Source organism: Gavialis gangeticus, unplaced genomic scaffold (genome assembly GCF_001723915.1).
Source record: "Gavialis gangeticus isolate Ggan-Ray unplaced genomic scaffold, GavGan_comp1, whole genome shotgun sequence".
NCBI lineage: Eukaryota > Metazoa > Chordata > Crocodylia > Gavialidae > Gavialis > Gavialis gangeticus.
The window spans coordinates 94,262,829-94,287,952 of NW_017729031.1; the positions used below are offsets into that span (position 1 = coordinate 94,262,829).

General features: G+C 41.3%; 1 protein-coding gene across 1 annotated transcript in view; it reads right to left on the reverse strand.

Moving 5' to 3' along the window:
- VWC2L (von Willebrand factor C domain containing protein 2-like) overlaps window positions 1-25,124 on the reverse strand; it is a 121,973-nt gene that overhangs the window by 89,385 nt on the left and 7,464 nt on the right. Inside the window, exon 2 of the mRNA XM_019523398.1 lies at window positions 711-840. Within this exon, the coding sequence (XP_019378943.1) occupies window positions 711-840 (130 nt within the window). The remainder of the gene's footprint in view (window positions 1-710; window positions 841-25,124) is intronic.

The window sequence follows — 25,124 nt, forward strand, 5'->3', positions numbered from 1 at the left end:
CCCTAACTTAGATTCAACTCTGAATTTATCCTGATGTCTTGTCTGAGTTAGGAGATTCTTGTTCTGATACGGTTTTGTTGTGGCAAAAAACACATGCAGAGATAGGAGACCTTTTTCTGAGAATAGCTGATTTACTGAAAAATGTAGTTTCCTCAAAACTACCACAAATTCAACCTGATTTTGCCAAACAGTTTCAACTGGAAAATAATGCTCACTATAAACACTGACTTTTGGCAAATAATAAATTAAAGCATCGTGGGCATGGCCATGCTTTCCCTAAAACCAATGGGAGTTTTGCTATTGACTTCAATGAGACCTGCTGACCTTGGACAAATGTTAATCATTGCTGTCTCAATTTAGGGACTCATACAAATTAGTCCAATTGATACCAACTGACAGTAATTATGGGAACAAGGATTTAGCCCCTGGAGAACTGAAATTCTCAGTGTAACTGATCATTGTTAATTTTGGAGCCCAGTCCTTAAACCCTTCTGTAGGTGTATAGACCCTTGATTTCAATGAGATGATTCATGTGCAGGACCATGCCTTTTACTGCCACAAAAGTTGACAACTAAAGCTCACGCACAGTGAGAAGCAACAGGTTAAATGTTGATCTGTTTGGGTACCAGTAAAGGCTCTGTACAGGTTACAACATTTTTATAGTAATTTGCTTTTATCTCTTCTTTAAAGCCAGTGCAACACATTCTTACCATTTTTGCAGACAGGACAACACTGTTCTGGTTCATAGACTGGGTTGACACATTCAGGAACTGCGCAGTCTGCTACAACACAGTGAACTTCATTGCTGGGCTCACAGCGACACCATTCGCATGGAGAGGGCTAGGAACAAATCTAAAATTAGCCCATTTCCTCCTGTAGCTCAAAAGTTTGTAACATTTACATGTTGCCATAAGATAAAACATCAATGCTTAACATGACTTCACCATATGAATTTATCAAAACAAATCAACCTGGAGGACAAAACCCCCCTAAAAAACAAAAAAACAAAACCCACCCCAACAAAGTCTGAAAGATGCAGAGTATTAGGGGCTCTGTCTGCATAGTAAATGTTCTGTGCTGCAGAGTGGTATTCTCAAGCACAGAGTGGGAATCAGTGTAATGGTGTCAGCAAGGCACTCAGGGAGTGTTAGTCAACGCTGCCACTCAGTAGTGCTAAACAGCATGTCTGAAATGTGCTGTGGATGTGGGTACCTTCCTTCCGGTTTAGGAAGACTCTTTCCTGGAGCAGCCTAGTGTACTTGAGGATGCAGCTCTGGAATGCAGTAAGTTCACTGGGTGGACATGCCCACATAGAGCCATAAGAATGATATTTTATAAGGGGCTCACTTGCTCATTGCCTGTTGCCACACTTACCTCCCTTTATAAGAGAACCCTGAGATATATCTAAAACAAGAAACAACAGATGGGAATAAATATCACATACTGCCTCCCTCTGTTCTGCTGATCTATCATCTTCTTGTGAGCAAGGCTGATATTTAAGATTTATAAGAGCAGGACACTCGTAAACCGCAGATTTGTGGCTTTTCTCAGTGAAGGGATAAGTGTGTAGAGGACAGAGGGACAGGATCAAATGCACATGCACATCATGTGCAAACTCATGATCACAAATAAATCTAATGCCCTGAGCATGTTGGTGTTGAGTCAGCCATCACCAAAGCTGAAAACTTAGCAATGTTGCAGCCAGTGGCGACACATAAGGAGGTGCACGGGGGTTCATGTGCACCCCCTGAGAGTGCTAGTGCACCCCTTGATCAGCCATGCTTGCCGCTTAGGCGATGGGCAGGGGAGGCAAGTGGGAGTGCCAGTGCCCCCCCGAAAGCACCGGCCGATTGCTGCAGCTGCTCCTAGAAGTGGCCACAGCCACTCCTGGAAACAGCTGCAGTGACTGGCTGCATGGGAACTCCCGAGCAGTGAGATCTGCCATGGGGGACCTCCCATCAGGCAGTGAGACTGGTCAGGGGGAGGGGGGACACATGCCACCCCCCCCCCCAGGTGGCACCAGTCTCCCATGGTTGCAGCTTTGTTTCTGAAAAGCTGAAACATTTTTTGGTATTAAGGAAAGTTGCCATTGTTGTTCATGCAAAGCACAAATCCTATTTTTGTTCTCTCTGTACAGTGCCTAGCACAATGGGGACCAATTTTAAGCATAGGAATAACTTAATTTAAACCAATCAGTCAGTTTAGGCCTATAGTTACATTCCAAGATAAAGAGGTTACATTTTGGGGTGTGTCAGTTTAAACAGAGGAACTTTAAGTTGGTAGAAAGAGTTCTCTTCATCTCACTTAAGTTTTCTTTTAACAGGGAGTTGAAGAAATTTATGATAAATATAAAAGGCATTGTTTAAGGTCCTAGCACAATGCATATGTGCATGCACCCCTGGATGAAAGACAGGCAGATAGACTGAGCGAGACAGAAAGGAAATAAGGGGTGAACAACAAAAAGCCGCATAAACATTTGAAAGCAAATTAATTGGAAAATCATTTTGCTGCAGAGTCAAGAGTTTGGGGTTGAGGAGACTCTGTCTTGTCTGGTTTACACAAATGATTTCAGCTGCTGTTGCCCACTGACATAGAGAATGTGGGTGACCAGCTATGAACGGGAGTTATTCGAGGTAACGGCCATTCAAGGGAAGCTGGGATCATTGCTGGCTCAGGTTGTCAATGCTTCCTTTTGGGAATGCACAGTGCCAGCCATTCTTCAGTCTGTAATTGTCCAACTCCTACTCAAGAAACCATGTCTTGATGCTAATTCCCTAGCTGGCTATCAGTCTGCTTCAACTTCTTCTTTTTGGGGAAGGTCATTAAATGGGTGTTTGCTGACTTGTGTCTGAAGTACTAGGAATCTACATTCCTTTTTCTGGATGTTCTTATTCAAGACTATGTATTAACAAGAAACAATACAGAAGACCTCCTTGGTAAGAAATCAGTAATAAATGATGACTGCTCATCATTGATAGGGTTCAGCCTCCCTTGCTCATTCAGGTTCAAAGCCTTCAGGTATTCCAGGTAGATCTCTAGGTGGCAGTGGTAGCTAGAAGTGCTGTTCACCTGCTACTGGTGAGGCAGCTGTGACCCTTCATTTCAGTTTCAGATCTGGCCACTGTTATACATATCTTTGTACCTTCCAGCTTTACTACTGCAATGCACTCTGGGAGGGGATGCTCTTGAGGCCTGTCTGGAAATTGCAGCTGATCTAAAATGTGGCAGTAGACTTTCTGATGGGGTGGGACACCAGGAGCACATGACTCCAATATGGTAGAATAGGGCTGCTCAACTTTCAGGCAGCCAGGGGCTACAGACCAGGGAGTTGTATACTGTGTGGATGGGGGAACCAGGTTATCCGTCACCCCATACCCTACCTATGCACAGCACGGGCAGCCTTGATTCCTCCCCTCTAGCTATGTGTGCCACATGGTGAGCCCCTCCTGCACCACAGGCAGTCTGGCTCCCTGCCACTGTGTGCACAACAACTGACACCCTCTCCCAGCTATACACACCACTCCCTTGCAGTGCAGGCAGCCAAGCCCCCTTTGCTGCCTGCATTTTGGGCACTCCAGCCCCCTCCCAGTAACCAAGACAGAAGCAATAGGGGTGGGTGGGAAAGATGGCCAAGTGGGTGCTCATGAACTGCATGCTACCCTTTGAGGGCTGCAAGAGGCATATAGGTCTCCAGTTGGACCTGTTCTGCATTGGCTCCCAGTAGGTGCCTGGGTGCAATTCAAGGAGCTGGTTTTGACCCATAAGGCCCCAAATAGTCTGGGTCCTACATACCTAAGGGACCATCTTTTCCCTTATGCCCCAAGATGGTCCCTAATGTCATCCAAAATTAACCTCCTACTAGTACCTTCAGTGCACCAAGTTTGCCTGGGAAAGACATCTGAGAAATTGTTTTTGGTAGTTGCCCGCTGTTCTGGAACTCCCTTCTCTTTTAGGCATGTCAAAGCCCAAACCTAGACATCTTGAGGAAATGCTATGACATCTTCCTCTTTGAGCAGGTGATTAGCAGGCAAAGCTAAACTGGGGTACTGCTTAGGGAGTTTTGCTCTATAGGTTATCTTAGTACTCTGTTGGCTTTTATAAGTGGTTTTGTTTCTTCTGGTCTGTTCACTTGCTTGCTTGCTTTATAAGTTATTTTGAACTCTTCTGTAAGCTGTCCTGGGCCTTTGCTGGGAAGGGTGGCATACAAATCAAATCAAATCACTCAGTAAATAAATACATTTAATTATCTGTTAGACACTGAAGTCAAGCCTCTTTTGTAACAGTGGCTCTCATCATTAACACTTCAAGTAATGGAGAGAGTGTACTTTAGATAATTCTGCCTTCAACTGAACCAATGAATATTTGCAAAAATGGCACTGAAATCAATGTAATTCTTCCAGAATTAAATGAGATCCGAATGTAAATTAAAGAACTATGTATCCCCTTGAGTTTCAGGTCATGGTGATGTCACTCATTCTTACCAGACATAAGCAACACCCTGGGTTCAGGTCTTGGAAGGTAAAAAGCTTTTCAATTCACCTCTAAGAGGCTCCATATGTCTTGAGTCAAATCATTTATTCCCAGGAAATTCATCTCCACCCCAAAATGCACTAATTAAAGCTTTGCTTGCTTTGTCTCTGTGTCTGCAGGCTGTAATTCCCATCACCTCTCATTTGCTACTGGCTCTGGCAATTTAGAGAAAATCAGCACTCCTGGAGAAGGGAAGCAGTCTGTGGAGGTGGAATTCCTCTCCTTAATTATCTTCCCTCATTCAAGGATGCTTTGGTTTGTGTCTGAAGTACTAGGAATCTACATTCCTTTTTCTGGATGCTCTTATTAAAGACTATGTATTAACAAGAAACAATACAGAAGAAAACAGACCTCCTTGGTAAGAAATCAGTAATAAAATTGCTGTTTTGTTATTCCTCATTGTAATCAATAATTATTGGGAACAGTTCATCTTAATCTGCTTAAATGTGGTGACTTTCATCAACACATCCTGGAGGGGTTCCTCTACTACTGTCATGCTGGTGCTTAAAATGCTGAGAAATAAGCTGCACATTTCTATCTCACAAGATTATTCTGCTGCTCATACTGAAGAACATCAGCAGATGTAGAAGATGCCCCTGAATGACTTTGCACAGAGCAAATGAGACATGGCATATATTTCTTTTACCTTTGTGTTGTTAGTGTAACCTGAAAATGACACTGTAATAAAATATGATACTATCTGACACTGGAAGCAGTTTTCAAGATGGGGGAACTTTATACAATTATAAGAGCAAAAGCTTCAGTCTCTCAAAGACTGAATACTCTGCAAAAGACAGTACTGGGTCTTACAATCCCTCTTCAAGTTCAACCTGGTTGTTTCAGGACCTTTACTCACCCTTCTCTCTACTCATTTGTTATAGTCTATTATTACGTATTCCACACAACCCTTCCCCCACAGTAATCATAACCGACCAGGGATCATGTAAACACCTTGGCATTTTCTTTCATGTCACCCCTTATACATGGAATACACAAGTTGCTTTACAATGCTACTTCCTTTTCATAGAGGACCTGACTCGCAGAACACAGAGATCTGATCTATGGGATTCTTTGCTTTAAAAAGAGATGAGTAGGTGGCTGAAGTAGAGAACCTCTTGTGGTCTTTTCCAGTCCTTTTTTCCTATAATTCTATATTGAAACCAGTGACTTTGGATCAAACACTTGCATTCCTTTTGGAGATATATTTTTTCTGGGATACTATCAGGAAAGTAGCTAAGTCATCTGTTTAATTTATTTTTCTTTTTTTAAAAATGTGCACTGCTCATCTATGTGAGAAGTGAGGCCAAATATTGGGAGGAAAGCTGCCAAAACAGAATCTGGGAATTAGTGCAGAACTATATAGGACATCTCTAAATCTTTTTGCCTGACTCCTCCATCCACCTCCATTTGTTCGTATTTTCCTCCAGACCTTACCTATTATTCTGACTCCAGTGATGTTCCCTTCCGGAGCCCATTGGTTTGCTTCCTTTCCATCCCTGTGCAAATGTCACCCACAGTGAGAAACTTATTCTAATGTTCAATGTACAACTTTGCTGGTTTTCAGCTACACCATGGTCATATTTTAAAGCTTTCTCACTCATGGAGCACAGCATGTTCTATGTGTTTGTGATGCTCAAACAGATTAATACATATTGTTAAGGACAACCTCCCATTCTTAGTAAGAACTAGTGAAGAGAAAGCTTAGTAGGCTTCTGACATACGAGAGCAGTTATACATAACTATTGTAACACGTTCACACAGATAATCCAAGTCTTAAACCTGACACCTTAAAGAATGCTCAGAGGTAATCAAAATGAAATGGTTTTGAAGAGTGGATGGTATAGGGCAGTGGTAGCCAACCTGTGGCATGAATGCCACAAGTGGCAGAGGCATCACCTGTATGCGGCATGTGGCAGATCAGGTAGGGGGCAGGCAGCACAGTGGAAGATAGAGAAGGGAACAGAAAACAGGACAGCAGATCAGGCAGAGAAAGGGGATCGAAGTGGCATTTGGGGAGGGAGCAGAGCTCATTTGTAGCACACCTGCCAAAAAGCTTGGTCCCCGCTGATTTAGGTTTGAACAGACATCACATGCTCTGCTATATATTACATGAGTTTTATAAGCCAATGTAAATTTTACTGGGGTCAAGAAGATAGTTGCATGAAGTATGTGGCTATTGCTGGGCCTTGACACAAGGGAGCAGATATTAGCCTCTTTGCTGTAAGGAAATGGCTACTCTGGATAGGTGCTGGTGGATACCTAGGCCAGTGTAACCTGCACAAGTGGAGATTTACCCCTGATTTGTAATCCTGAATAAAACTGAATAAAGTTACCTTGGTTTCAGGTTTTATGTTGGCTGTCTGCTACTTTTATACACCAGTGTAATACTGAATCCACTGAGGTAAATGTACATGCCTGTCCAGGCTTTTACTGAAACTATCCTTCTGAGCAAGAATGAGCTCTCATAAGAACTTTTTAGAGACACATTTTATTAATAAGACCTTTTAAGAACCAGTGTACACATTTTCCTGGAAGGACTCTGTCCTCATGAATAGCCCCACTGAAAGAAGCATCTTGATGCATATCCACAGATTTACAGCACATACCTTTACTGCAATATCAGTGTAATATTGTCAAGAGAAGTTCTGAACAACACGTATTGATGGAACAGGGACATGTTCACTAGCCCCACATATAGGAACTGTTTTGAAAGTGAAGGGGTAGAGCAATGGGCCCATATTAGGAGAGTCTAGTATAGCTGTTCACAGTATCATTTCTGTTTTTGAAAGACTATTCAACTGTTCAAAAGTATCTGGAATTCTGTGTACCTTGTTCACATTTTTTTTAAGCCTGGGGGACATCACAGATCAAGGGAGCTGGTAAAGCACTGAGGCATTGGTTCCAGATCTAGCCAAACTGCTGTGAAGCAACTGGGACCATCGTCTGACTATTGATGAACAGTTAAGAGTCTTTGGGAATAGTGTTGCTGGCTGGACTCCAGCTGCAAACTGACTTCAATATTGAACCACAGGTTATCTAACTTCCTTAATAGTCACCTAGGTTACTGACTCTGGATACCTAACTCCCTTAGATATGTTAAATGCTTCTTTAACATGTAGAGTGCTCTGAAATTGTCTGTCATTGACTGTCAACAAGTAGCATCTGAGGCAGGAAGCAAACATCTATAAAATAAACATTATACAGCAACCATCCTTTCAAATTCTTCTTCTTTAGCTGAGTTGTTTGTCATCTATATGTCTTGATTCTTAGATACTTCTAAGCAAACACTATTACAGTAGTGGACAGGGAACTATTTATCCAAGACAAATGAAGAACTTTCAAGGTGACATTTGACCAATATTTTTTTCTGGACTTGTTCTTTCTTTTCCTCCTCCTCCTCTGTTTTTGCTCCCTGTGATCTGTCACAATTATCAGGCTAACTGTACATCTGACCTTCTAGGTATTTAAGAGAGCACCACATCTTAAATCTCACACTTCAGGCCATCACCTGTCTTAGTTTAATTTGGATCCACTGTGTTGCTTCCTCCTTGTTTTCCTATAGCCCCTTATTAAACTAGATAATACATTCATATTGGTAAGTCTCATAACCCAATATAAAATAACTTTAGTTCACTGGCCAGGACAGAGAAAATGCTTATAAAATTATTTCATTTTAGTACTTTGAAATTGTTACCATCCATAACAAATATCTAGCAATGCACAACTGTAGAGTAATGCATACATGACAAACATTATTTCAGAAATAGTTGCCATTCTTAAGAGGAACAGCAGAAAGGCTCCACATTAGGGATCTCTGTCATCCACGTTTCATATCTTGAGCTTCCCCTAGGGTCCATTCAAGCTCTGTTGAAGGCACTGAAGATTTTTCTACTGGCTAATGGCTACCATTGTGGGCCCAGTATGCATTCAAAGTCCGATTTACATGCCTGACAAAGAGGGGCAAAAAGAGCGAACACTGGGTGCATCTACACATGCAATTAATATGAAGCAATAAGCTCTGGAGCAATTTGAGCTGGAATAAGCTACTCCTAGGCACAGCACCTATACATGCACCTTGACAGCAGAAATTTGAGCCAGGGTGGAGCAGGCCTGGGCTGGCAGGGAATACAGGGGTGGTTCAGCCCCAGGCTCCAGGTAATGGCATTGGGTGGCAGAGGGGATGGCTGGGGCATGAGGGTGCTGAAAGTGTGGAGCTGTGTTGTTAGGTGGTAGGCAAGAGTCTGGCCCCCAGCTGGCTGGGCTGACTGGGCACAATTTACACCCATGGTCAGCATCTACATATGTGTTTAATCACAGTAATTACCCCAGCATAAGATAGTACTGTCCCCAACAGTACTACTCTACTGGAGTGTTAATTTACTGCGGATTAATACCTTCACACGGGTCGACAGCAACATGTTACTCTGAAGCTAATTAGTCTACTCTGCAGTTAAGCACATGGGTAGACAAGGCCACTGACTGACTGACAGGAATTTGCAGTGCTTTGGTAGACATTGGGAAATGAACAAGATGGGGCTTATTTCAAAGCCATGCTATTCACACTGAATACAAAGGGACAGACTTTGGCTTCAGTGGCAGCAAATCTGTAGTAAATTCCACTATTTTAGGACAGTTATTCACGACATATTACCTGTGCTGTTTCTTTTATCCAAAAAAGAGTGTAGAAACTGACGTGTACTTTACAACTATCCTGAAAAAAATATTTTCACTGAAATTTATCTGAATATTGAATAGTGATTCCTCCCCCCACCGCCCAAAAAGCTTAATTAAAAAGGGATAAGGGTGTGTGCATGGGGGAGGGAGTCTTAACATGCAGGTTGTCTGATCACAGTAAGTCCATCTCAAGTCTCATCAGTTTTAAAAGGTATGGGAATATTTGAGCTAGACTAAAACTGTCAATTCTCAGTTATTGTTCTCAGTGTCCTCAAAATATGCGGGTATTTAGGGGCATAGTTAAATGTGGTTTCATTTTGACTTGGTTTCAAAAGACCTGCTGTCAATCAAGGCTGCTCCTTTTGCTGCCAGGGCAATTCCTATTTAATTAATGCAGGAACTTGCAAGTCACCAAAGGCTGTTGTGGCTGCCAATAATCTCATTTTACTGATCTCTCACTTTCTGAGAGACTTTGTACCAAGTCTCTTGTAGATAACTGCAGTCAACTCTCCCCCTCAGTGCTGAGTCTACTGATGGAATCATGCTTTATGCAGATGTAACAGCAGGAAATGCAGAGAGATGTAAAGTGAAATCTGTCAAATTGTGCGTTTAAACCTGGAGAGGAGCTGTAAATTTTAATGATGCTAAGGACAATGGCAATTCTGATGGAGATGATTTTTCTAACTGTAGTTAGAAGTTTCAGGGTGTGAATTTATAGTGAGAAAGAGAGAGGGGAAAAAAGTTAAAAAGGAGCTGATGAATGACACTGGAGGCAAAATGGCTTCCATATTACAACTAAGATAAATGAGAAAAGATAGACATAAAAGAGACCATTGACACAGAATGGAATTCATTGGAGTATACGGCAGGAGTTCAAACTGGAATCATTTTTATTGTTATTTAAATTGCTTCTGAGCTCAGACAGATTAGCATGATTCTGCAAAAAAGTTCATGAAGAGCCTTCTCCTAAGAAACTTAACAGGTGTTAAACTCTGGAGTACAGACCAGTTACTTAACATCTATCTTAAACAAGATAATGGAATCAATCAAAAGGGAAGGGTATTTATTTACATTTGGAGTTGGCTAAATGCTGCAAAAAATATGTGCGAGATTCACAGAAGCAACTTATAACGCAATTAGTCCCATTGATTTAAATGGGTATAAGGTATTATTCAAAGAGAATAAGGGTATCAGAATCTGCCTCATTACTTGCAAACATCCATTTGAGTTCTAACTGTTCAGTTACTGGCTGCTCATAAGCACTTGTATATTGGCTGTTTTTCATGCAAATGCAAGTACTTCCATGTGAACAAGGCTACTCATTACTCACTATTCATTATTTGTCATCTGCTATTTTCTTTTTAAAGTCACATTCAGCCTATCAGAGTAGATACAATACCCTCTGACCAACCATACAACAGAAATTATGATGGTTCAGGCGCTTCCTATAGGCTGAAATTCATCCAAATAAACTATCTGCTGAATACTTACAAACAGTAAATATAGTCACAAAACCCAGGATGATTTACAAATAATTTGCCAAGAAAAAACAGTGCTAAATCATTTAGATAATTAATTTTAATGAATAATTTAAGTAGCACCTTGTATAAATATAGAACAATAATGACTGCCTTTACAATGTGCCACTTATCCAAAGATTCAAAAATTCTCAAGCTAATCTACAGCCTGACAAAAACAAATAGCTGGAATTCAAATCCATGACACATACAGGAGTCAGTCAACAGCACCACAGATGCTCAGAATCTCTGAAGACCGCACACTACATATGAAACACAAATACCAGTGACAGTGCTTTATCCTTATCTAATTAAAGGTAAAAGGGAGTAAACCTAGAACAACCTCGACTTACATAAAATACTTTCTGCAAACAATGGCCCTGACTTCCTGAACTGGCTGATCTGTACTCCATGCAGCATCTGACAAAGGGGAACAGCTTCCAGCTTTGTGGCTTTCAGCTGCTGGAGCCATCATCAAAGGCAGAACAAAGTAAGGACTTCAAGGTCTCATTAAGCATCATCTGGGAGGTGCATTTTAACCACAGAATGTGATAGGAGGGGAGAGCTGTGAAACTTAAAGTTTCTGTGACATATCATGAAGTTATCTGTTCCCCTATCTCACACCTCTCCTTCCCTAGTTATACCCCACCTATAATTCTCCTACCTTTCAGCAGGATCCTTATAAAGAGGGAACTTAAGTCCTACTATTATGTTGCCTCTATTCGGAAAGAATAATGATGTAGCAGACTAAATGGCTGGTAGAGCAGCACAAATTGTTGTGTCATAATAGATAATCAGCACCTGTAGTTGATACTGAAGGAGAAGTGAGTCATCATTAACTTTTTTACGTTTGCTATTTCCTATGTATCATACAACCTGACATATTTATAAGTCTCCTGGAACTGATTCTTGGTCTGGGGAGTTCTCCTTCAATTAGTTAATGAAAAGGATCCAAGTCTGTGACTTGGCCCCTTTTCCAAAGGCCCTGTATATTTTAAGTCTATTATATCAGTGATGGAAGTATTGCATGACAACATGACTCTGCACCTCTCTTGTAAGAACAAACCTTTCTATGTTATATAGCTCACTTTATCTCTGACAACAGTTGTACACATACCTTGGGGCTGAAAGGATGAGAGGTATGTATTTTGTAGGTTATACTTTTGATAATACCACTCCAACAGTTTCTCAGTTTTGGATATGCCCACTGCACCTCAAATCAGCCTCCTTTCTAAAGGTTACATATGACAGCTTGGATTTGTACCAGGACAGGGATGTAGTTGGCTGTGTGATGCACAGTCTATTTAGGATACTCAGAAAATCTTTTATGTTCTGCATTTGTTCAAGTGCTCTTTATATCACAGAGGAAATTTATCCCATGAATCAGTTCCCCAGTCAACTTACTCCTGCACTTTTAGTAGTCAGGCTTCTCAGACCCAACAGCGTGTCAAATACCTTTTCAGAACATTGACCCTGTTTCTTACGTTTTCTCTGGGTCTGATTCTGTCAGTCCCTAACATGGACTAGGGTAGGGACCACTTAAGCAGTAAAATACTATTACTATAAATACTAATGGAAGAATCAGCCCCTCTGTAGGCATAGCATAGAGAAAATAGATCATGGACTTAAAATCATTGAATCATAGGGTTGGAAAGGACCTTAAAGGCCATCCAGTCAAAGCCTCTGCAACAATGGAGGTATTCTATTCATAAACTATTCCAGTTAGATTCAATTTGGCAGAGATTTGGCCCGATTCAGTGGCCAAATCTCTGAACCTGAATCGAATCAGGAGACCCTTTAATCTCTCTGAATCGATTTGGAGCAATTCAGAGAGATTCAATAATTTGGACATAGAGCTTTAAATGTTGTTTTTACATACCTCAAGGTACCAGGCAGCTTGTGAATGCTGAGATGCTGAGGTGGATGGAGTGTCCCACAGGAGCAGTGGGGGGGCATCCTTAGAGCGCTTAGCAGTGGACCCAGAAGTGGACCAGAAGCATTTCTGGTCCACTTCCGGGTCCACCATGGAGCACGTGGGAGACCAACCCCCAACCCCTGACTCAGCAACTGGTGCCTCCTGAGTCTGGGGGGGGCACCTGGGGTCCCCCCATGGCCGATTGCTAAGCTGAGGGGGTGTGAGGGGTGGGTCCCCCGTGCACTCAGCGGCGGACCCGGAAGTGGACCGGAAGTACTTCCAGTCCACTTCTGGGTCCACCACCAAGCACATGGGGGGGGGCATACTCCTGTGGGATGCTCCATCTGCCCCACCATCTCAGCATTCATAAGCCGCACCTGGTACCTTGAGGTATGTAGAAAAAACATAAAAAGCTGTGTCTATGGCCGAATCGCTGATTCTCCGAATCAACATTGAATCTTCAGATTCAACTGAATTGAATCGGGACAGTGATCCGAATCAACGAATCAAATCACTGTCCCCCAATTCAGGCTGAATCCAAATCTGAATCGAATACAGCCTGTTTTGCACACCCCTAATGCCTGTCCAGCTTCTTGTAAACCTCCAAAGCAGGAAATTCCTTCAGATCCCGATCAGAACATGCCATTATTATAGTTTTTAAAGTTAAAAAGTTTTCCCAGAGATTTAATCTAAATCTATTTTAAACTCATTGCCACAAGTCCTGCTGTCTGTGGCAAGGGCAAGCAGTTCTCCCTCTTCTTTAGAGCAGCCTTTCAAATATGCAGATGTGTTCCCCTTTAATCTCCTTTTCTCCAGAATAAAAATACCAAGTTTTCTTAACCTTTTCTCATAGGCTTGCATTTTAACTTCTTTATTTTTCTTGTTTCTCATATCTGGATCTTCTCCAGTTTCTCTATATCCTTCTTAAAATGCAGAGCCCAGAACTACATACAGAATATGCTAGTTTAGGCTTAGCTAAAGCCTGATCAAATGGGACTATCACTTCTCATGTTTTGCATACAGTGCTTCTGTTTATGCAGCCCCAACTGAATTTTCTTTTCTTTTGACAGTCTCACATTGCTGACTCATCCTTCTTGGCAGAGCTATGGCCTAGCTAGTTATCCCTCATGCTGTGTGCGCACTTGAGTTTTCCTCCCTAGGTGCTGCATCTTCCATTCCCTTTGCTGAACTTTATTTTGTTCTCTAATTTATCAAGTTCTTTTTTAATTCTAATTTTATCCTAGGAAGTGTCTACAATCCCTCTCAAATTTGGAATTAACATAGCACAACTATGCTTATTACTGGGGAGCAGGGTGGGTCATGATTCTGCCTACATGATTATGTAGCTATCATCTGTCAAAATCCTAGGAGAGAGCAGAGCCTGCACTTCTTTGAATAAATTATGGAACTTGTGCTTAGCTAGTTTAAATCAGCATAGATCCATTGAAGTAAATGTTGCTGATCTACACCAGTGAAGGATCTGGCCATAAGGCTACTTATATAGGAGAACTAAAGCCAGATCATCCTTGCATTTTTTTTTTCCTCTCCTGTGAAGTTCACAGGGACTATCCAGGATATGGCCCACTAGCTGTGATTAAGTAAGTGTTTGGAGTCAGACATAAAGATGTCTATGTCTTTATACAATTACCTATTTGAAAGTAATAATCCAGGATAGACATTTTTGTGAGGTAGACATTTTGTGAGATAATTCTGTTGTGGGTGTTATGTTTTAAAATTATGCAGAGAACAGAATCTTCCTCACATTGTCTTTTACCTCTTTCAATTAAGGTGCTGTACCTTGAAAGAGGCCAGACTTAGACATATTATTGTAGTATCAGAAGCTTGCTGGGTTTTCCATTTTTTATTAGTTTTTATTGGCAATTGCCAGTGGTTCAGTGCTATCAGATCTCTACTTGAAATTCTAGGGTTCTCTTCGGCAGCACAAAAAGGAAGAGCACAATTGCCTTATCTGAACAGTGGAGGATTCCAGCATTAGTGGGGATCCCTGCAGCCCTTCAGGGTGCTGATGAGAAGGGTTATGCCTAGGACAGTGGCATATTTTGGTGATCCCCTATGTGCTATAATGGCCTTTTGGGAATCAATACCAGTGGGAAGAATTTAAAGTAGCATGGAGGTTAAAACAGACAGGTTTTTCTCCCATTCTTTCACTGGAACCTCAGTTGCCTTGTGCAAGTAATTGTTTTAAATAAGGCTGTTGTTGATGAGGCACAGTCTTTCTGAGCACCGTATATTCCTTTTGTGCACTTAAGTTTAGCTTTGGATTTCCCTATCGCTAAGGGTGGGAAATGTGGGATAGATGCATGCCAATAGCTCATTATGGATCTTTGTTAATGCATGCTGGCTTAGTGCTGCTAGTTTATTGCCTTTTTCTCCTTCCTAGTAAGGAGATATTGGCTGAGACTGAGTCAAGAGCTGAAGGGAGCTGGCTTGCTTTTTCTTTTTGTTGCTGAGGGTGCAATAGCTTGGGAGTGGTGTGAGTCCTTGTTTACATCCCTTTGCACACCCCCTCCCCAAGTTTTGGGTCTGAGCCAAACCTAACTTGAACAGAAAACTTCCACTGACTTTGGACCAAGCTCCTAAAGCTGTTGGGTTTGCTGTGTTGATGCTGGGTGTCATGGAATCATAGAGAAGTAGGGCTGGAAGGGACCTTGAAAGTTCGTAGTCTAACCCCCTGTCTGAGGCAGGATCATCCCTGTTCAAACCAACCCATTGTCTAATCTCTTAACAAAACTACACAGTCAACTCTGACACAACCAAAAGACTTAACGCCCTAATCTGCTATAGAGAAAGCAGAAGAACCATGGCAGCCAATGTCTTGCTGCCACAAAGGTTAACAATATGCTCAAGAAATCCAAAGAAGAAAGTCATGCCCCCACTAGAGGGGAAGGCAAAAAACCTCACAGTGGGTTTGTCTACATGAGATGCTGACTGTGCAGTAGCTGAATAATACTGCACAGTAGTGTATCACAGCACTGACAGCACCCTGGTTACTGCACATTTTTTTAGTATTTGATTATACAAGTACTAAATAAATGTGCAGCAACCACTGTGCAGTAATGTCTCCTACAGACATGCCTACTCTGTATCAATATGACCATGGGATGAAATTCTTGACTCCAAATATGGAAATTGGTCTGACTCTGAACAGAGGTACAAGATCCTCTGGGTTAGGAACATCTGGCTTTAAGTCCCAGGAGAAGTATTGGCACTTCCCAGTCAAAACCCCCAGCCTTAGCTACAGCTAACACCCAATGCCTCTGAAAAAGGCTTTAAAAAAATGCTGACACATATAGCAGGAGGGGAAAAATTCCCTCCCAGCTTCATGTGGCAACCAGCAAAGCCCAGAAGCATGGGAAATATCCATAATAGCACATAAACACAGCTACACCTAGGTCATCCCTGACCAATGCCTGTCCAACCTCCTATTGGACATGTCCAGTGATAGAGATTTAACAACTGTCCAGCTGTTGCCTCTAATGTGGGGAGTGTATATTGCCTCATATGTGTATGTCACCTCATTCCATTTATCCCTGTGTGTATGAAACACTCAGAGAAATTTCCCTGCAGTGTGGGTAGTGATTGGGCCTACTTACCCTTCCCTTGATGTGATGCTCCTTCTGGATATTAAGCTTGCAAAACTGAAGAAAGGGGAGAAGAGCAGGATGGATCCTCTTGATTTAGGGACAGCATTCTCAGTCTTGCTGCTGCTGTGTTCCTGTTGGAAGGGGTAAGGGAAGGTGACTTGTGTTCTCCCTTTTGTTGGGTGACTTACCAGGACAAGATGTTGATAACTGTCTGATTTATCACTGGGGTGGCAGAATGATGTTCCTGATACTGCTGCTGTTCCTGGGAAGATGGCCTCTTCTTGTCTTTTCCATTATTTTACTCCCAAAGCTTTTCTTTGACTTTCTGTTGGTTTTCTGGCAGTTAGCAAGCAAAGTAGACGGAGGCTGCTTGGGAACATCCTCAGGCAACTGTTAGCTCAGTTCATCATCATATGTTCTCCATGCAGGACCTCTCACTTCTTTTAAATTTTATGACAGCATAAATCCAAATCCTTTGGAAATCCATGGAGCTGTCTGTGCCACTTTACACTAGCAGAGAATCTGGCTCACAGACTTCAGGAGAGCTACTTCCTATTTAGACTGGCACTGGGCAACAGATTCAGGCCAAGGGTCTTTTAAAAGAAAATAGTGTTCCTGAAAAGATCTGTTGAGAAGGTCCCCAACAAGGCTCCATGTTGAGATTTCTCTGATTAACTTGCTGGTAAGTGATGCAGGTGAAGGACTAAGGTACTGTGTCCAAAGATGCAAATACCTGATGATACTAAAGAGGACGGCTATGATGTACAAGAAGATTCAAACAGCCTAGGGGAATGTGTGCAAGTCTGGCATGATGGAGCTTGGTGTCAGAAAGTGTAAAGGCCAACATCCAGGAAGAACCATTAGGGTGGCAAATACAACTTCTGACTGTCACCTTAATCAAGGAAACAAAGTAGGAAAAGCACCCTGGGCAAGAGTAATATCTGGAATGTAAGGATACAGAACCAGATGTAACACCAGTGTAAATCTTAAGTAATTCTATAGATGTCCTGATTTACAGCAGCATAACTGTGATCAGAATCTGGCTGGGTAATGAGTAGCTGTAAAAAACAGCAGAGACAGTCTTAAGCTGCATAAGTAGAGGGCCTAATTAGAAGTCAGAGATTTAATGGCTCCTGTGTACAAGACATCTCTTAGGACATCTATAAAGTAATTTAAGTCCAGTCCTTCAAGGTGCTCAGTGCCCTTAGCTGTTACTGATTTCAGGGGAGGTGTGGAGTCAGTTTATGTGTGCCACAACTACACTGAGCATAGCACTAGAGGCCAGAGCTTTGACGAGGACTGACTCTGTAACCTGGTATAAACCACTTAACCTCTCTCTTTTAGCCCCCCCATCTGCTAAGATACTAATGAAAGATTCTCACAAGTTTCTCAGGAGGCAGAGAGGGTTTGTGAATGATTCTAAGCCATTCTTTCAAATATAAGATACATTTAAAAAAAATATTTCTTTTAAAGATTGCCTGAATCTTAAATCTGAGCAAAACCCAAATGAAACATGTTTATATGCATCACTGAGTTTTCACCTTTGTAAATATGTTCTTAACTGATATTATATTTTTTACTGAAAGTGAGAGTCAGAAAATGTGGGTGTCATAAATTCAAGGGCTTCTTATATTTGAAGGGATGAGATATATGATATAAAGAATGTCACCTAATAAATTTTGGAAAGGCTAATGAAGTAGGAAAAATGACTCAATTTAATGTTCAAATAACACTCATATCGGTAAAGTCTCCTTGTCTTTAACAGAAATTACCTTAATAACGGATAGAGCCCTGGAGTTTTCTCATATAAACTCATTCCAGTTTTTCATGTATTAGAAGGGGGAAGGGGGAGGGGGAAGAAACAGGAGAGCAAAAATCCCAGTGCACCTATCCAGTTTGGGACAGGTTTGCCTGCTTTGTATAATCAGGAGAGGCTATCCCTCTTTGCTTGTGATACTTACTTTTTGGGTCATGTAAACTTAGCACAAGTTCCCATAGTATTAGGTACTGTACACACACATAATAAAAGAAAGCGCATGGCTAAGGATTTCAGAGTCTAAACCTGATTGCTAGTTGCCGCAATGATAACGAGCCACCTCTCTCTGCTCTGTGAAGAGATAAGAAGTATAAGAGCTCTTTGAGGACCCACACCATAATTTCTTACTGATCATTCTGACTTAGAGAGCAAGGTAGGAGCCACCGACTTCTTTTAGGTACCTCTGGTGAAGGTGGCCTGGTGCCCTGAAGGCAGGAGAGCCACATGCAGGTTTGCTGGGGAAGCTGGGTCAGTGAGAAGGGTTATTAATAATAATGGGTTGGGAGGGAACAAAAGGTAAGGACTCTAAATCCAAGTACTATAGTTTATATTACTTTGGGGAGTCACATAAGCATCCAAGAGAAAGTATTTTAAGCTCTCATGACATGTTTGATCATAACTGGAAGGAAGGAAAAACAGCCTGTTTTTTCCAGAAAGATTTTGAAATAGTTTGTTCATCATTAAGGACCAGACAGGGGTTTGTCCTAGTGTAACCCACTGTTAGAGTGGTGTACTTGGCAAAAAAGACAGATTTGGCTTTGTGATTTTTGGTTTTATTAGAACTCTATGCAGCAGCCTGAAATCCTACTCCTGCTCCAACGTACACTTATTTCACACCAGCGTAACTTCTTTGGCTTCAATGGAGATACTGTCACTTGCACTGTGAAATCAGAATCACAGTCTGTTAGAGCCTAACATATTTTAACAGGATTGAAAGTTGTCATTGAATGACTTATTCAATTATAGTTTTAAAAACAATTACTAGGATAATTATCTACTTGGGCATTATTTTTCATTAATGTCATTCTGTATGAAGCAGTTTCCACTAACAATGCTTCATCAACTCATAAAACTGCACTTTCAGTTCACTTCCTATGTTGTGAAACTGGCACCCAAACCATTCTATCTATTTCTGTGCTAAATTTCCACATGCTTTAGTAGGAGTTCAGCTCACAGGCCAATAGAAAAACTGATGCCCATGAGAGGAGGACACTTCTGACTGTGACTCTAGAGTACTTGCAGGCTAGGATATTGCAAAAGCACATGATGGATTCACTGTTCCATTGAAGTCAATGGGAGCTGACCTATTGATCTGAGCGACAGCAAAGAAATGCTACTGCTAAGCATTTTTAAATATCCCACCCATAGTATTTAAAATAACAAATTGCTAATAAGCAATTTACCATTTGTAAATCTGTATCTTTACAGCCCTCCATATGAATAATGCAATTTAAATATTTTGGGTCCCTTGACCTTAATATGATTAATGAAAAATATGATAATTTGAACAAAAATTAAAGACCTAAACCTATGACGGGTCTTTTCCATTCATGGGAAGGGATTAGCTGTATGTGACTTGATCTCCCCCACATGCAGACTCCATGAAAGGCAGACTCTGCAAAGGCCAGGGGACATGTATTCAATGCCTTCTTTGATTTCACAGAGCTTAATCAGGACTAATGATATAGCCAAGGACCATGTTGTCTTTTCTATTTAACTGTCTCTCTGGAGCTCCTACAAATAGTTGCTTGCTAAGTATTGTCCCTGGATAGATCCCTGGCAGCATGGCTCCAGTGGAGATGGGATTACTGTTAGGCACAGAGCCAGTGCAAAAGCCACAGTGCTTTCTGAGCAGATACTCTTGCTTTTCAATAGTTTTCTCAGGATCATCCAGTTTTGGAAGCAGAATCAATGGCTTAGTTCAGGGATGCTCAACCTCTGGTCCGCGGGCCAAATATGGCCCACAGAGCCATCGCATCTGGCCCACGGGGCTCCACATGTATCAGGAAATTTGACAGTGGAGGAGCAGTGGCCGTTAATATGGCCACCTTCCCTCTGCCAAATTTCCAAACCCCAAGCCCCTGGCAGCAGCCATGCCTGCTTCTCCCTGCAAGGCTGGGCAGCCCCTCTGTGCACCCCCAGCAGCTGCATTGGGGATAGTACATGCATGCTTCCTGCCCACCCCCTGCAGGGCCAGGTTGGGGCCAGAGTAATGTGCTACAAATAAATAGCCAATGGAGTTATTTCAGATTAGCATCAGTGCAACCAGTGGCACAGTATTACCCATGCACTTTCAGATTTGATAATGAAACATCAACATTATATTATAACCCTGTACTTGCATATAGTGTAACATAATACATATATTTTAGCATCAGTACCTAAATACATAGCTGACTTTCATGGAGATGTTATTATAGATCAATATTTGACATACCTTCCTATATTATTATGTGTTTTTTGCATGAACTATGACAGAAATACAGTAAGTCAGTAATTTCAGATACCACTGCATAAACACTGTCACTGTAATTTTGCCAGGAGGGAGATAATAAATCATTCTTTTCTATTTGACTGATGTTCTGTTTTCCCTGTCTGATTTCAATGGCTGCATCCTATCTTGTGAGCTAGTATTGTTCATGGTTCTTTCTATTAAAGGATAGGCACAATATTGAAATTTCTTTTGCATTATGATTTTCTAGCAGTATATAACATTGCAGAACATATTAAAAAAGCCTCATTTGTTCTAGCTGTAATGTAAAAATCACTGCTGCATGCATCTTAGACAAAAATGTTAATATTAAAATTGGGGCCCTGTGCTGACCGTGTTAGTAATCAGTTTCCTGTAATTTACAACCAGGTATCTGAAAATTACTAGTGACTTGGATCACTGGTCAGCACACTGCCAAAAGGTTTTAATAATGTTTGCTCTGGCTATTATTAGCCCATTTTGATTTGAGTGCCTTCCAAAGTTCACCATGAAACTGAGGCTGAGTGTTCATGCTATTAAAGGAAGAAAACTCTATCTGGAAATTTTTTTACTAACCTAATGAAGCTTCTCAAATTTAAGATGTCACATTTCTGTTCTTTTACACTGCTTTAAAATACAGAACACTCTCCTTAGCTGCATCCAGACAATTAGATTTTACTTGAGAGGGTCTGAGTTTGAGAGGGAATAATGATCACTTTTTAAATTAAACACGCAGCTAAAATTTTCCTGCATCATCCACACTGTACATCTCTATCGCAGAGCCTGCACGTGAAATGAGTACAGAGCTGCTTTGGAAATCAATGGGACCGTTGTGCAGAGAATGAGCTTGGAATGAATAGAAGGGAGACCATCACTGCAGTGAACAGATTTGAGAGATCTGACCTAAGAATTTTAAATATAATGCAGACAAGGTTTTTAAAAAAAAACCCAAAAAAACCAAAAACCAACCCTCAAACTGCAGCACTATTGACAGCAAGTTTGCATACTAGCTTGGGGATTTGTTTTGATAACATCGTTATACAGTTGGTAACACTCTACTAAGTTTCCAGAATAAGCATTTCATTAACATTTAACTAGGTTGGCTTTCAAGGAAGAGTCATCTAGTGGTTAAGTTCAGAGATCTTGGCTCGTGTACCATTTAATTCTCTTTCTGGCAGTGTGCAGAGGAAAAAAATAACATTCTACACTCCCATTTATCCCATGGTAGAATGGGCATAATACTTTTTGGGTACACAGGGGTATTGTGAGGCTAAATGAATAGCTTCTTGATGTGCAGTAACACCTCTTGATGAAAACCACTACCCACTTGCACAACTGCATTTATAAAGCATTTAAAAACAATAATAATAGAGGTGATGGTGTTGTTATTTATGATTTGAGTTTAATAAAGTTATACTCAATATATTATTGCTAATTATAATCCTGATCACTGGGACTGTCTTGTGTCAGGGAATAGATGAACACTAGCTTGATAAGTTGACTTCAGGCTTCTTACTGAAGCATAATGGAGTGACTCTGCATAGCTAAATGCAAAATCAGGGCTCAGTTGCAAACATGAATGAAGATGTAGCGCAGGGAAGAGTGGGAGGGAAGGCAAGGCTGACCATAAACCGCCCTTTGTGGAAACCTGGTTCTGTTATAGAACATAGAAATGTTTCTACTGGCTTCAATAAACCACATTTTTTGCTTGTTGGAGTTATTCAGGTAAGCAATGCACATATCCTGCTGGTGTGAAGTATTCCATAATGGCACTGCATCATTCTCTTTCTCTCTTTTTCAACTCTTGCTTGATGCAAATTATGACCATTGATGGACTCTTAGGGAATTATTTTTTTTCAGGCATGACAGTGCTTGATAAGATGAGAATAATGGACAGTTGTGGGTGATGGGAGAGTGCATAAAACTAACACAGAAGTGGCAGAGAAGCTGTGAGAGACAAGACAGATTGTAAGGAATGGTGGTTTTGGGATGTATAATTGAAAAAGGAGGAACTGGCAGAGATCAGGAGAATGAATAGGGGTAATAGCAAGGCAGATAAAGCACAGCAGTAAAAATATGTTCAATGAAGAAGGCAGCAGTGAAGCCAGGGGCTTATAAACTCTGGGTTCCCACTGTTATTGGAAATGGCTGGGCCAGAGCTAGAAGCTACTGAAGCCCACCCTGAAGAATAGGAGTGGCTACACAGGCACAGCTGCCTCAAGAGGCTGGGAGTGAGCTTCTGTGCTGCAGGGAGGCTCACCAGGCTTGTGAGAAGCTCCTGGAGCCTTGCTGTTGAGCTGGTCCTAAGGGAGATATGTATAGTAGAAGAGTTTCCTTTAGGCGTTATGAAGGTAACATCTCCCTGCTTGGCAGTTGACTGATCCAAGGCTCTGCCAAGATAACAGGATCACTGCAAAGCTTGGCTACAAGGGCAGGTGAAAGTCACTGAGTAGGAGAGTATGTCAGTGGGATCCAGTGCTTCTGGATTAGTACTTACATTGGAGCAGAAGGAAGTGGAGCATATTCACCTCCTGCTTCCTTCTCTAATACCAATAGATCATTGTAACATACTGGGTTAATAATATCTTTCGAATGGACCATTCATTCCCCAGTTAAGAATGCTCCTTAATGTTATTTATTTGTCATACACATGCTCATACAGAAGCACGCTCATGAATATTCTGTGTATTTCTATTCTAGGTGATGAAATGAGCAGATGCAGTCGTGGACATACAGTCGCTAATAAATTCCAGAAAGCTTCTCCCTGCAGTCACAAATACACTGTAAACCTTTCTGCAAAGCTTTCAATTGAAGGGGTGTGCATTCTTTTTCTGAGTAAAAAATAATCCAGCACACAATAGAGCTGTTTTTTGACTGTTATTCAGCCAATTAAACTTACCGTTCATCTCACATTTAGTGTATTATCTTATTAAGTCTACATAAGTGCTCATGTAGGAATATTATTTTAAAACATTACCAAGTGCATTTAAAATAATCTGAGGCTGCTTTCTTGCTTTTTTCTTTTTTTAGCCAAGGACAAACAGGAGAGTTAATAAGTTCTCTGAAGTTAATTATACACCTGAATGTCCAATAGTAAACTCTGAGTACTGAATGGTAAGGATCTTGATATTTGTAACTGAATCCAAAGCCATGGTTGATATGTGGGAGAAAACACAGATTGTTGTGTGGCTACATGGGTGGGAGAACACAGGCCATCATCTACCATAGAAGAGGAAGGAGGATCAACCTTGTGCTATCTAACCATCTGAAGCACTTCCCCACCCCTCTGGTATTGCCATCTGGTGATTATGTGGGAGGAGACAGGGAAAGAGAGGAGCAACCTGCCTGATGGAAGAAGGAAGAAAGACCCAGAGACAGCGGCTGCCAGGAAGTGGATAAAGAGACAGGAAGAGGGTGAAGAATAAAAAAGTCTCCCTTTCATGTTTCCAAATAATTTTAGCATATAAATACTAACATTTGGAAAAGTAATGACCTCAATTACAGGCATAAATTGGATGGGATAGTTAGCAAAGTTATGTATTATACTTATATTTGTACTTCCAGATTATGATGGGTACATAAATTGTGCTCACAAAAGGTAAGACACATTTTGAAGATGCGGGCTTCAATAACTAAGTACTTTCCACTGTCACCACATATGTACCCCCCAAACCTAGACATTAATATCAGTACTCAGCATGGGGTTAAACCAAATTTGGATTTTCTTGTCCAAGTCATTTTGGAATACAGGGAGTATCTACATGTGACACTAAATCATCGTACCAATGCGCTATGGCCACATAGTGTCCGTGGGCAAAAACCATGATGCTGTAGCTACGTCGCCGTAGCAATGTGGTCCGTCATCAAAGCATGTTGCTATGGCAACATACTGCCTGAAAATAACAGTGTGTGGCACACGTGGCGCAGTATGGGCTGTTACCGTGCCATCTTTTAGTACTTTCAAAAGGAAGTACTAAATGACAGTGCAGTAACAATGGTGCCACAGCAGCATATGTAGATGTGCCCACAGTGGGCTAAAAATAAGTTAGGAAAATGATTAAAATCCCAAACCTTCCACAATTATGATCCATTTTACTGTTCCAATTATCTTCTTAAGTTGCCCCAAAACTTTTCAGGATATAAGTCTACCTTGGGCACAGATCATGCATGTAACATTTGGTGAAGCTAATGAAGAATACACACACATATCCCCATATAAGAATCACACTTTAAGACCTCCAACTAATTCCTCAGCTGATGTCATATGTAACTATGCAGAGATCAGTATCTCTAGTGAAGATGATACTGGAAATTAGCTTTTAAAAAATGTAAACAGTAATGGAGCAGTTCATGTGAAAGATGAAGGGTTCAACTGTATAAGTCCTCACAAAAGGGTGAATCGAGTCTAATTACAATCAGCCAGTTTTTGAAGGAAGGAGGACTTGAGAAAGTCTTCCATCTCTGGCACAGCTTGACTGTAAGTGACACAAACTTGAGAAAGCCTGAAGATATTATAAATTTCACAGGAACCAGAACAAGGCTAGGAGGCTGCAAAACTTTTGAGCTCTAGGTATTCTGTTGTGGACATAATGGATGA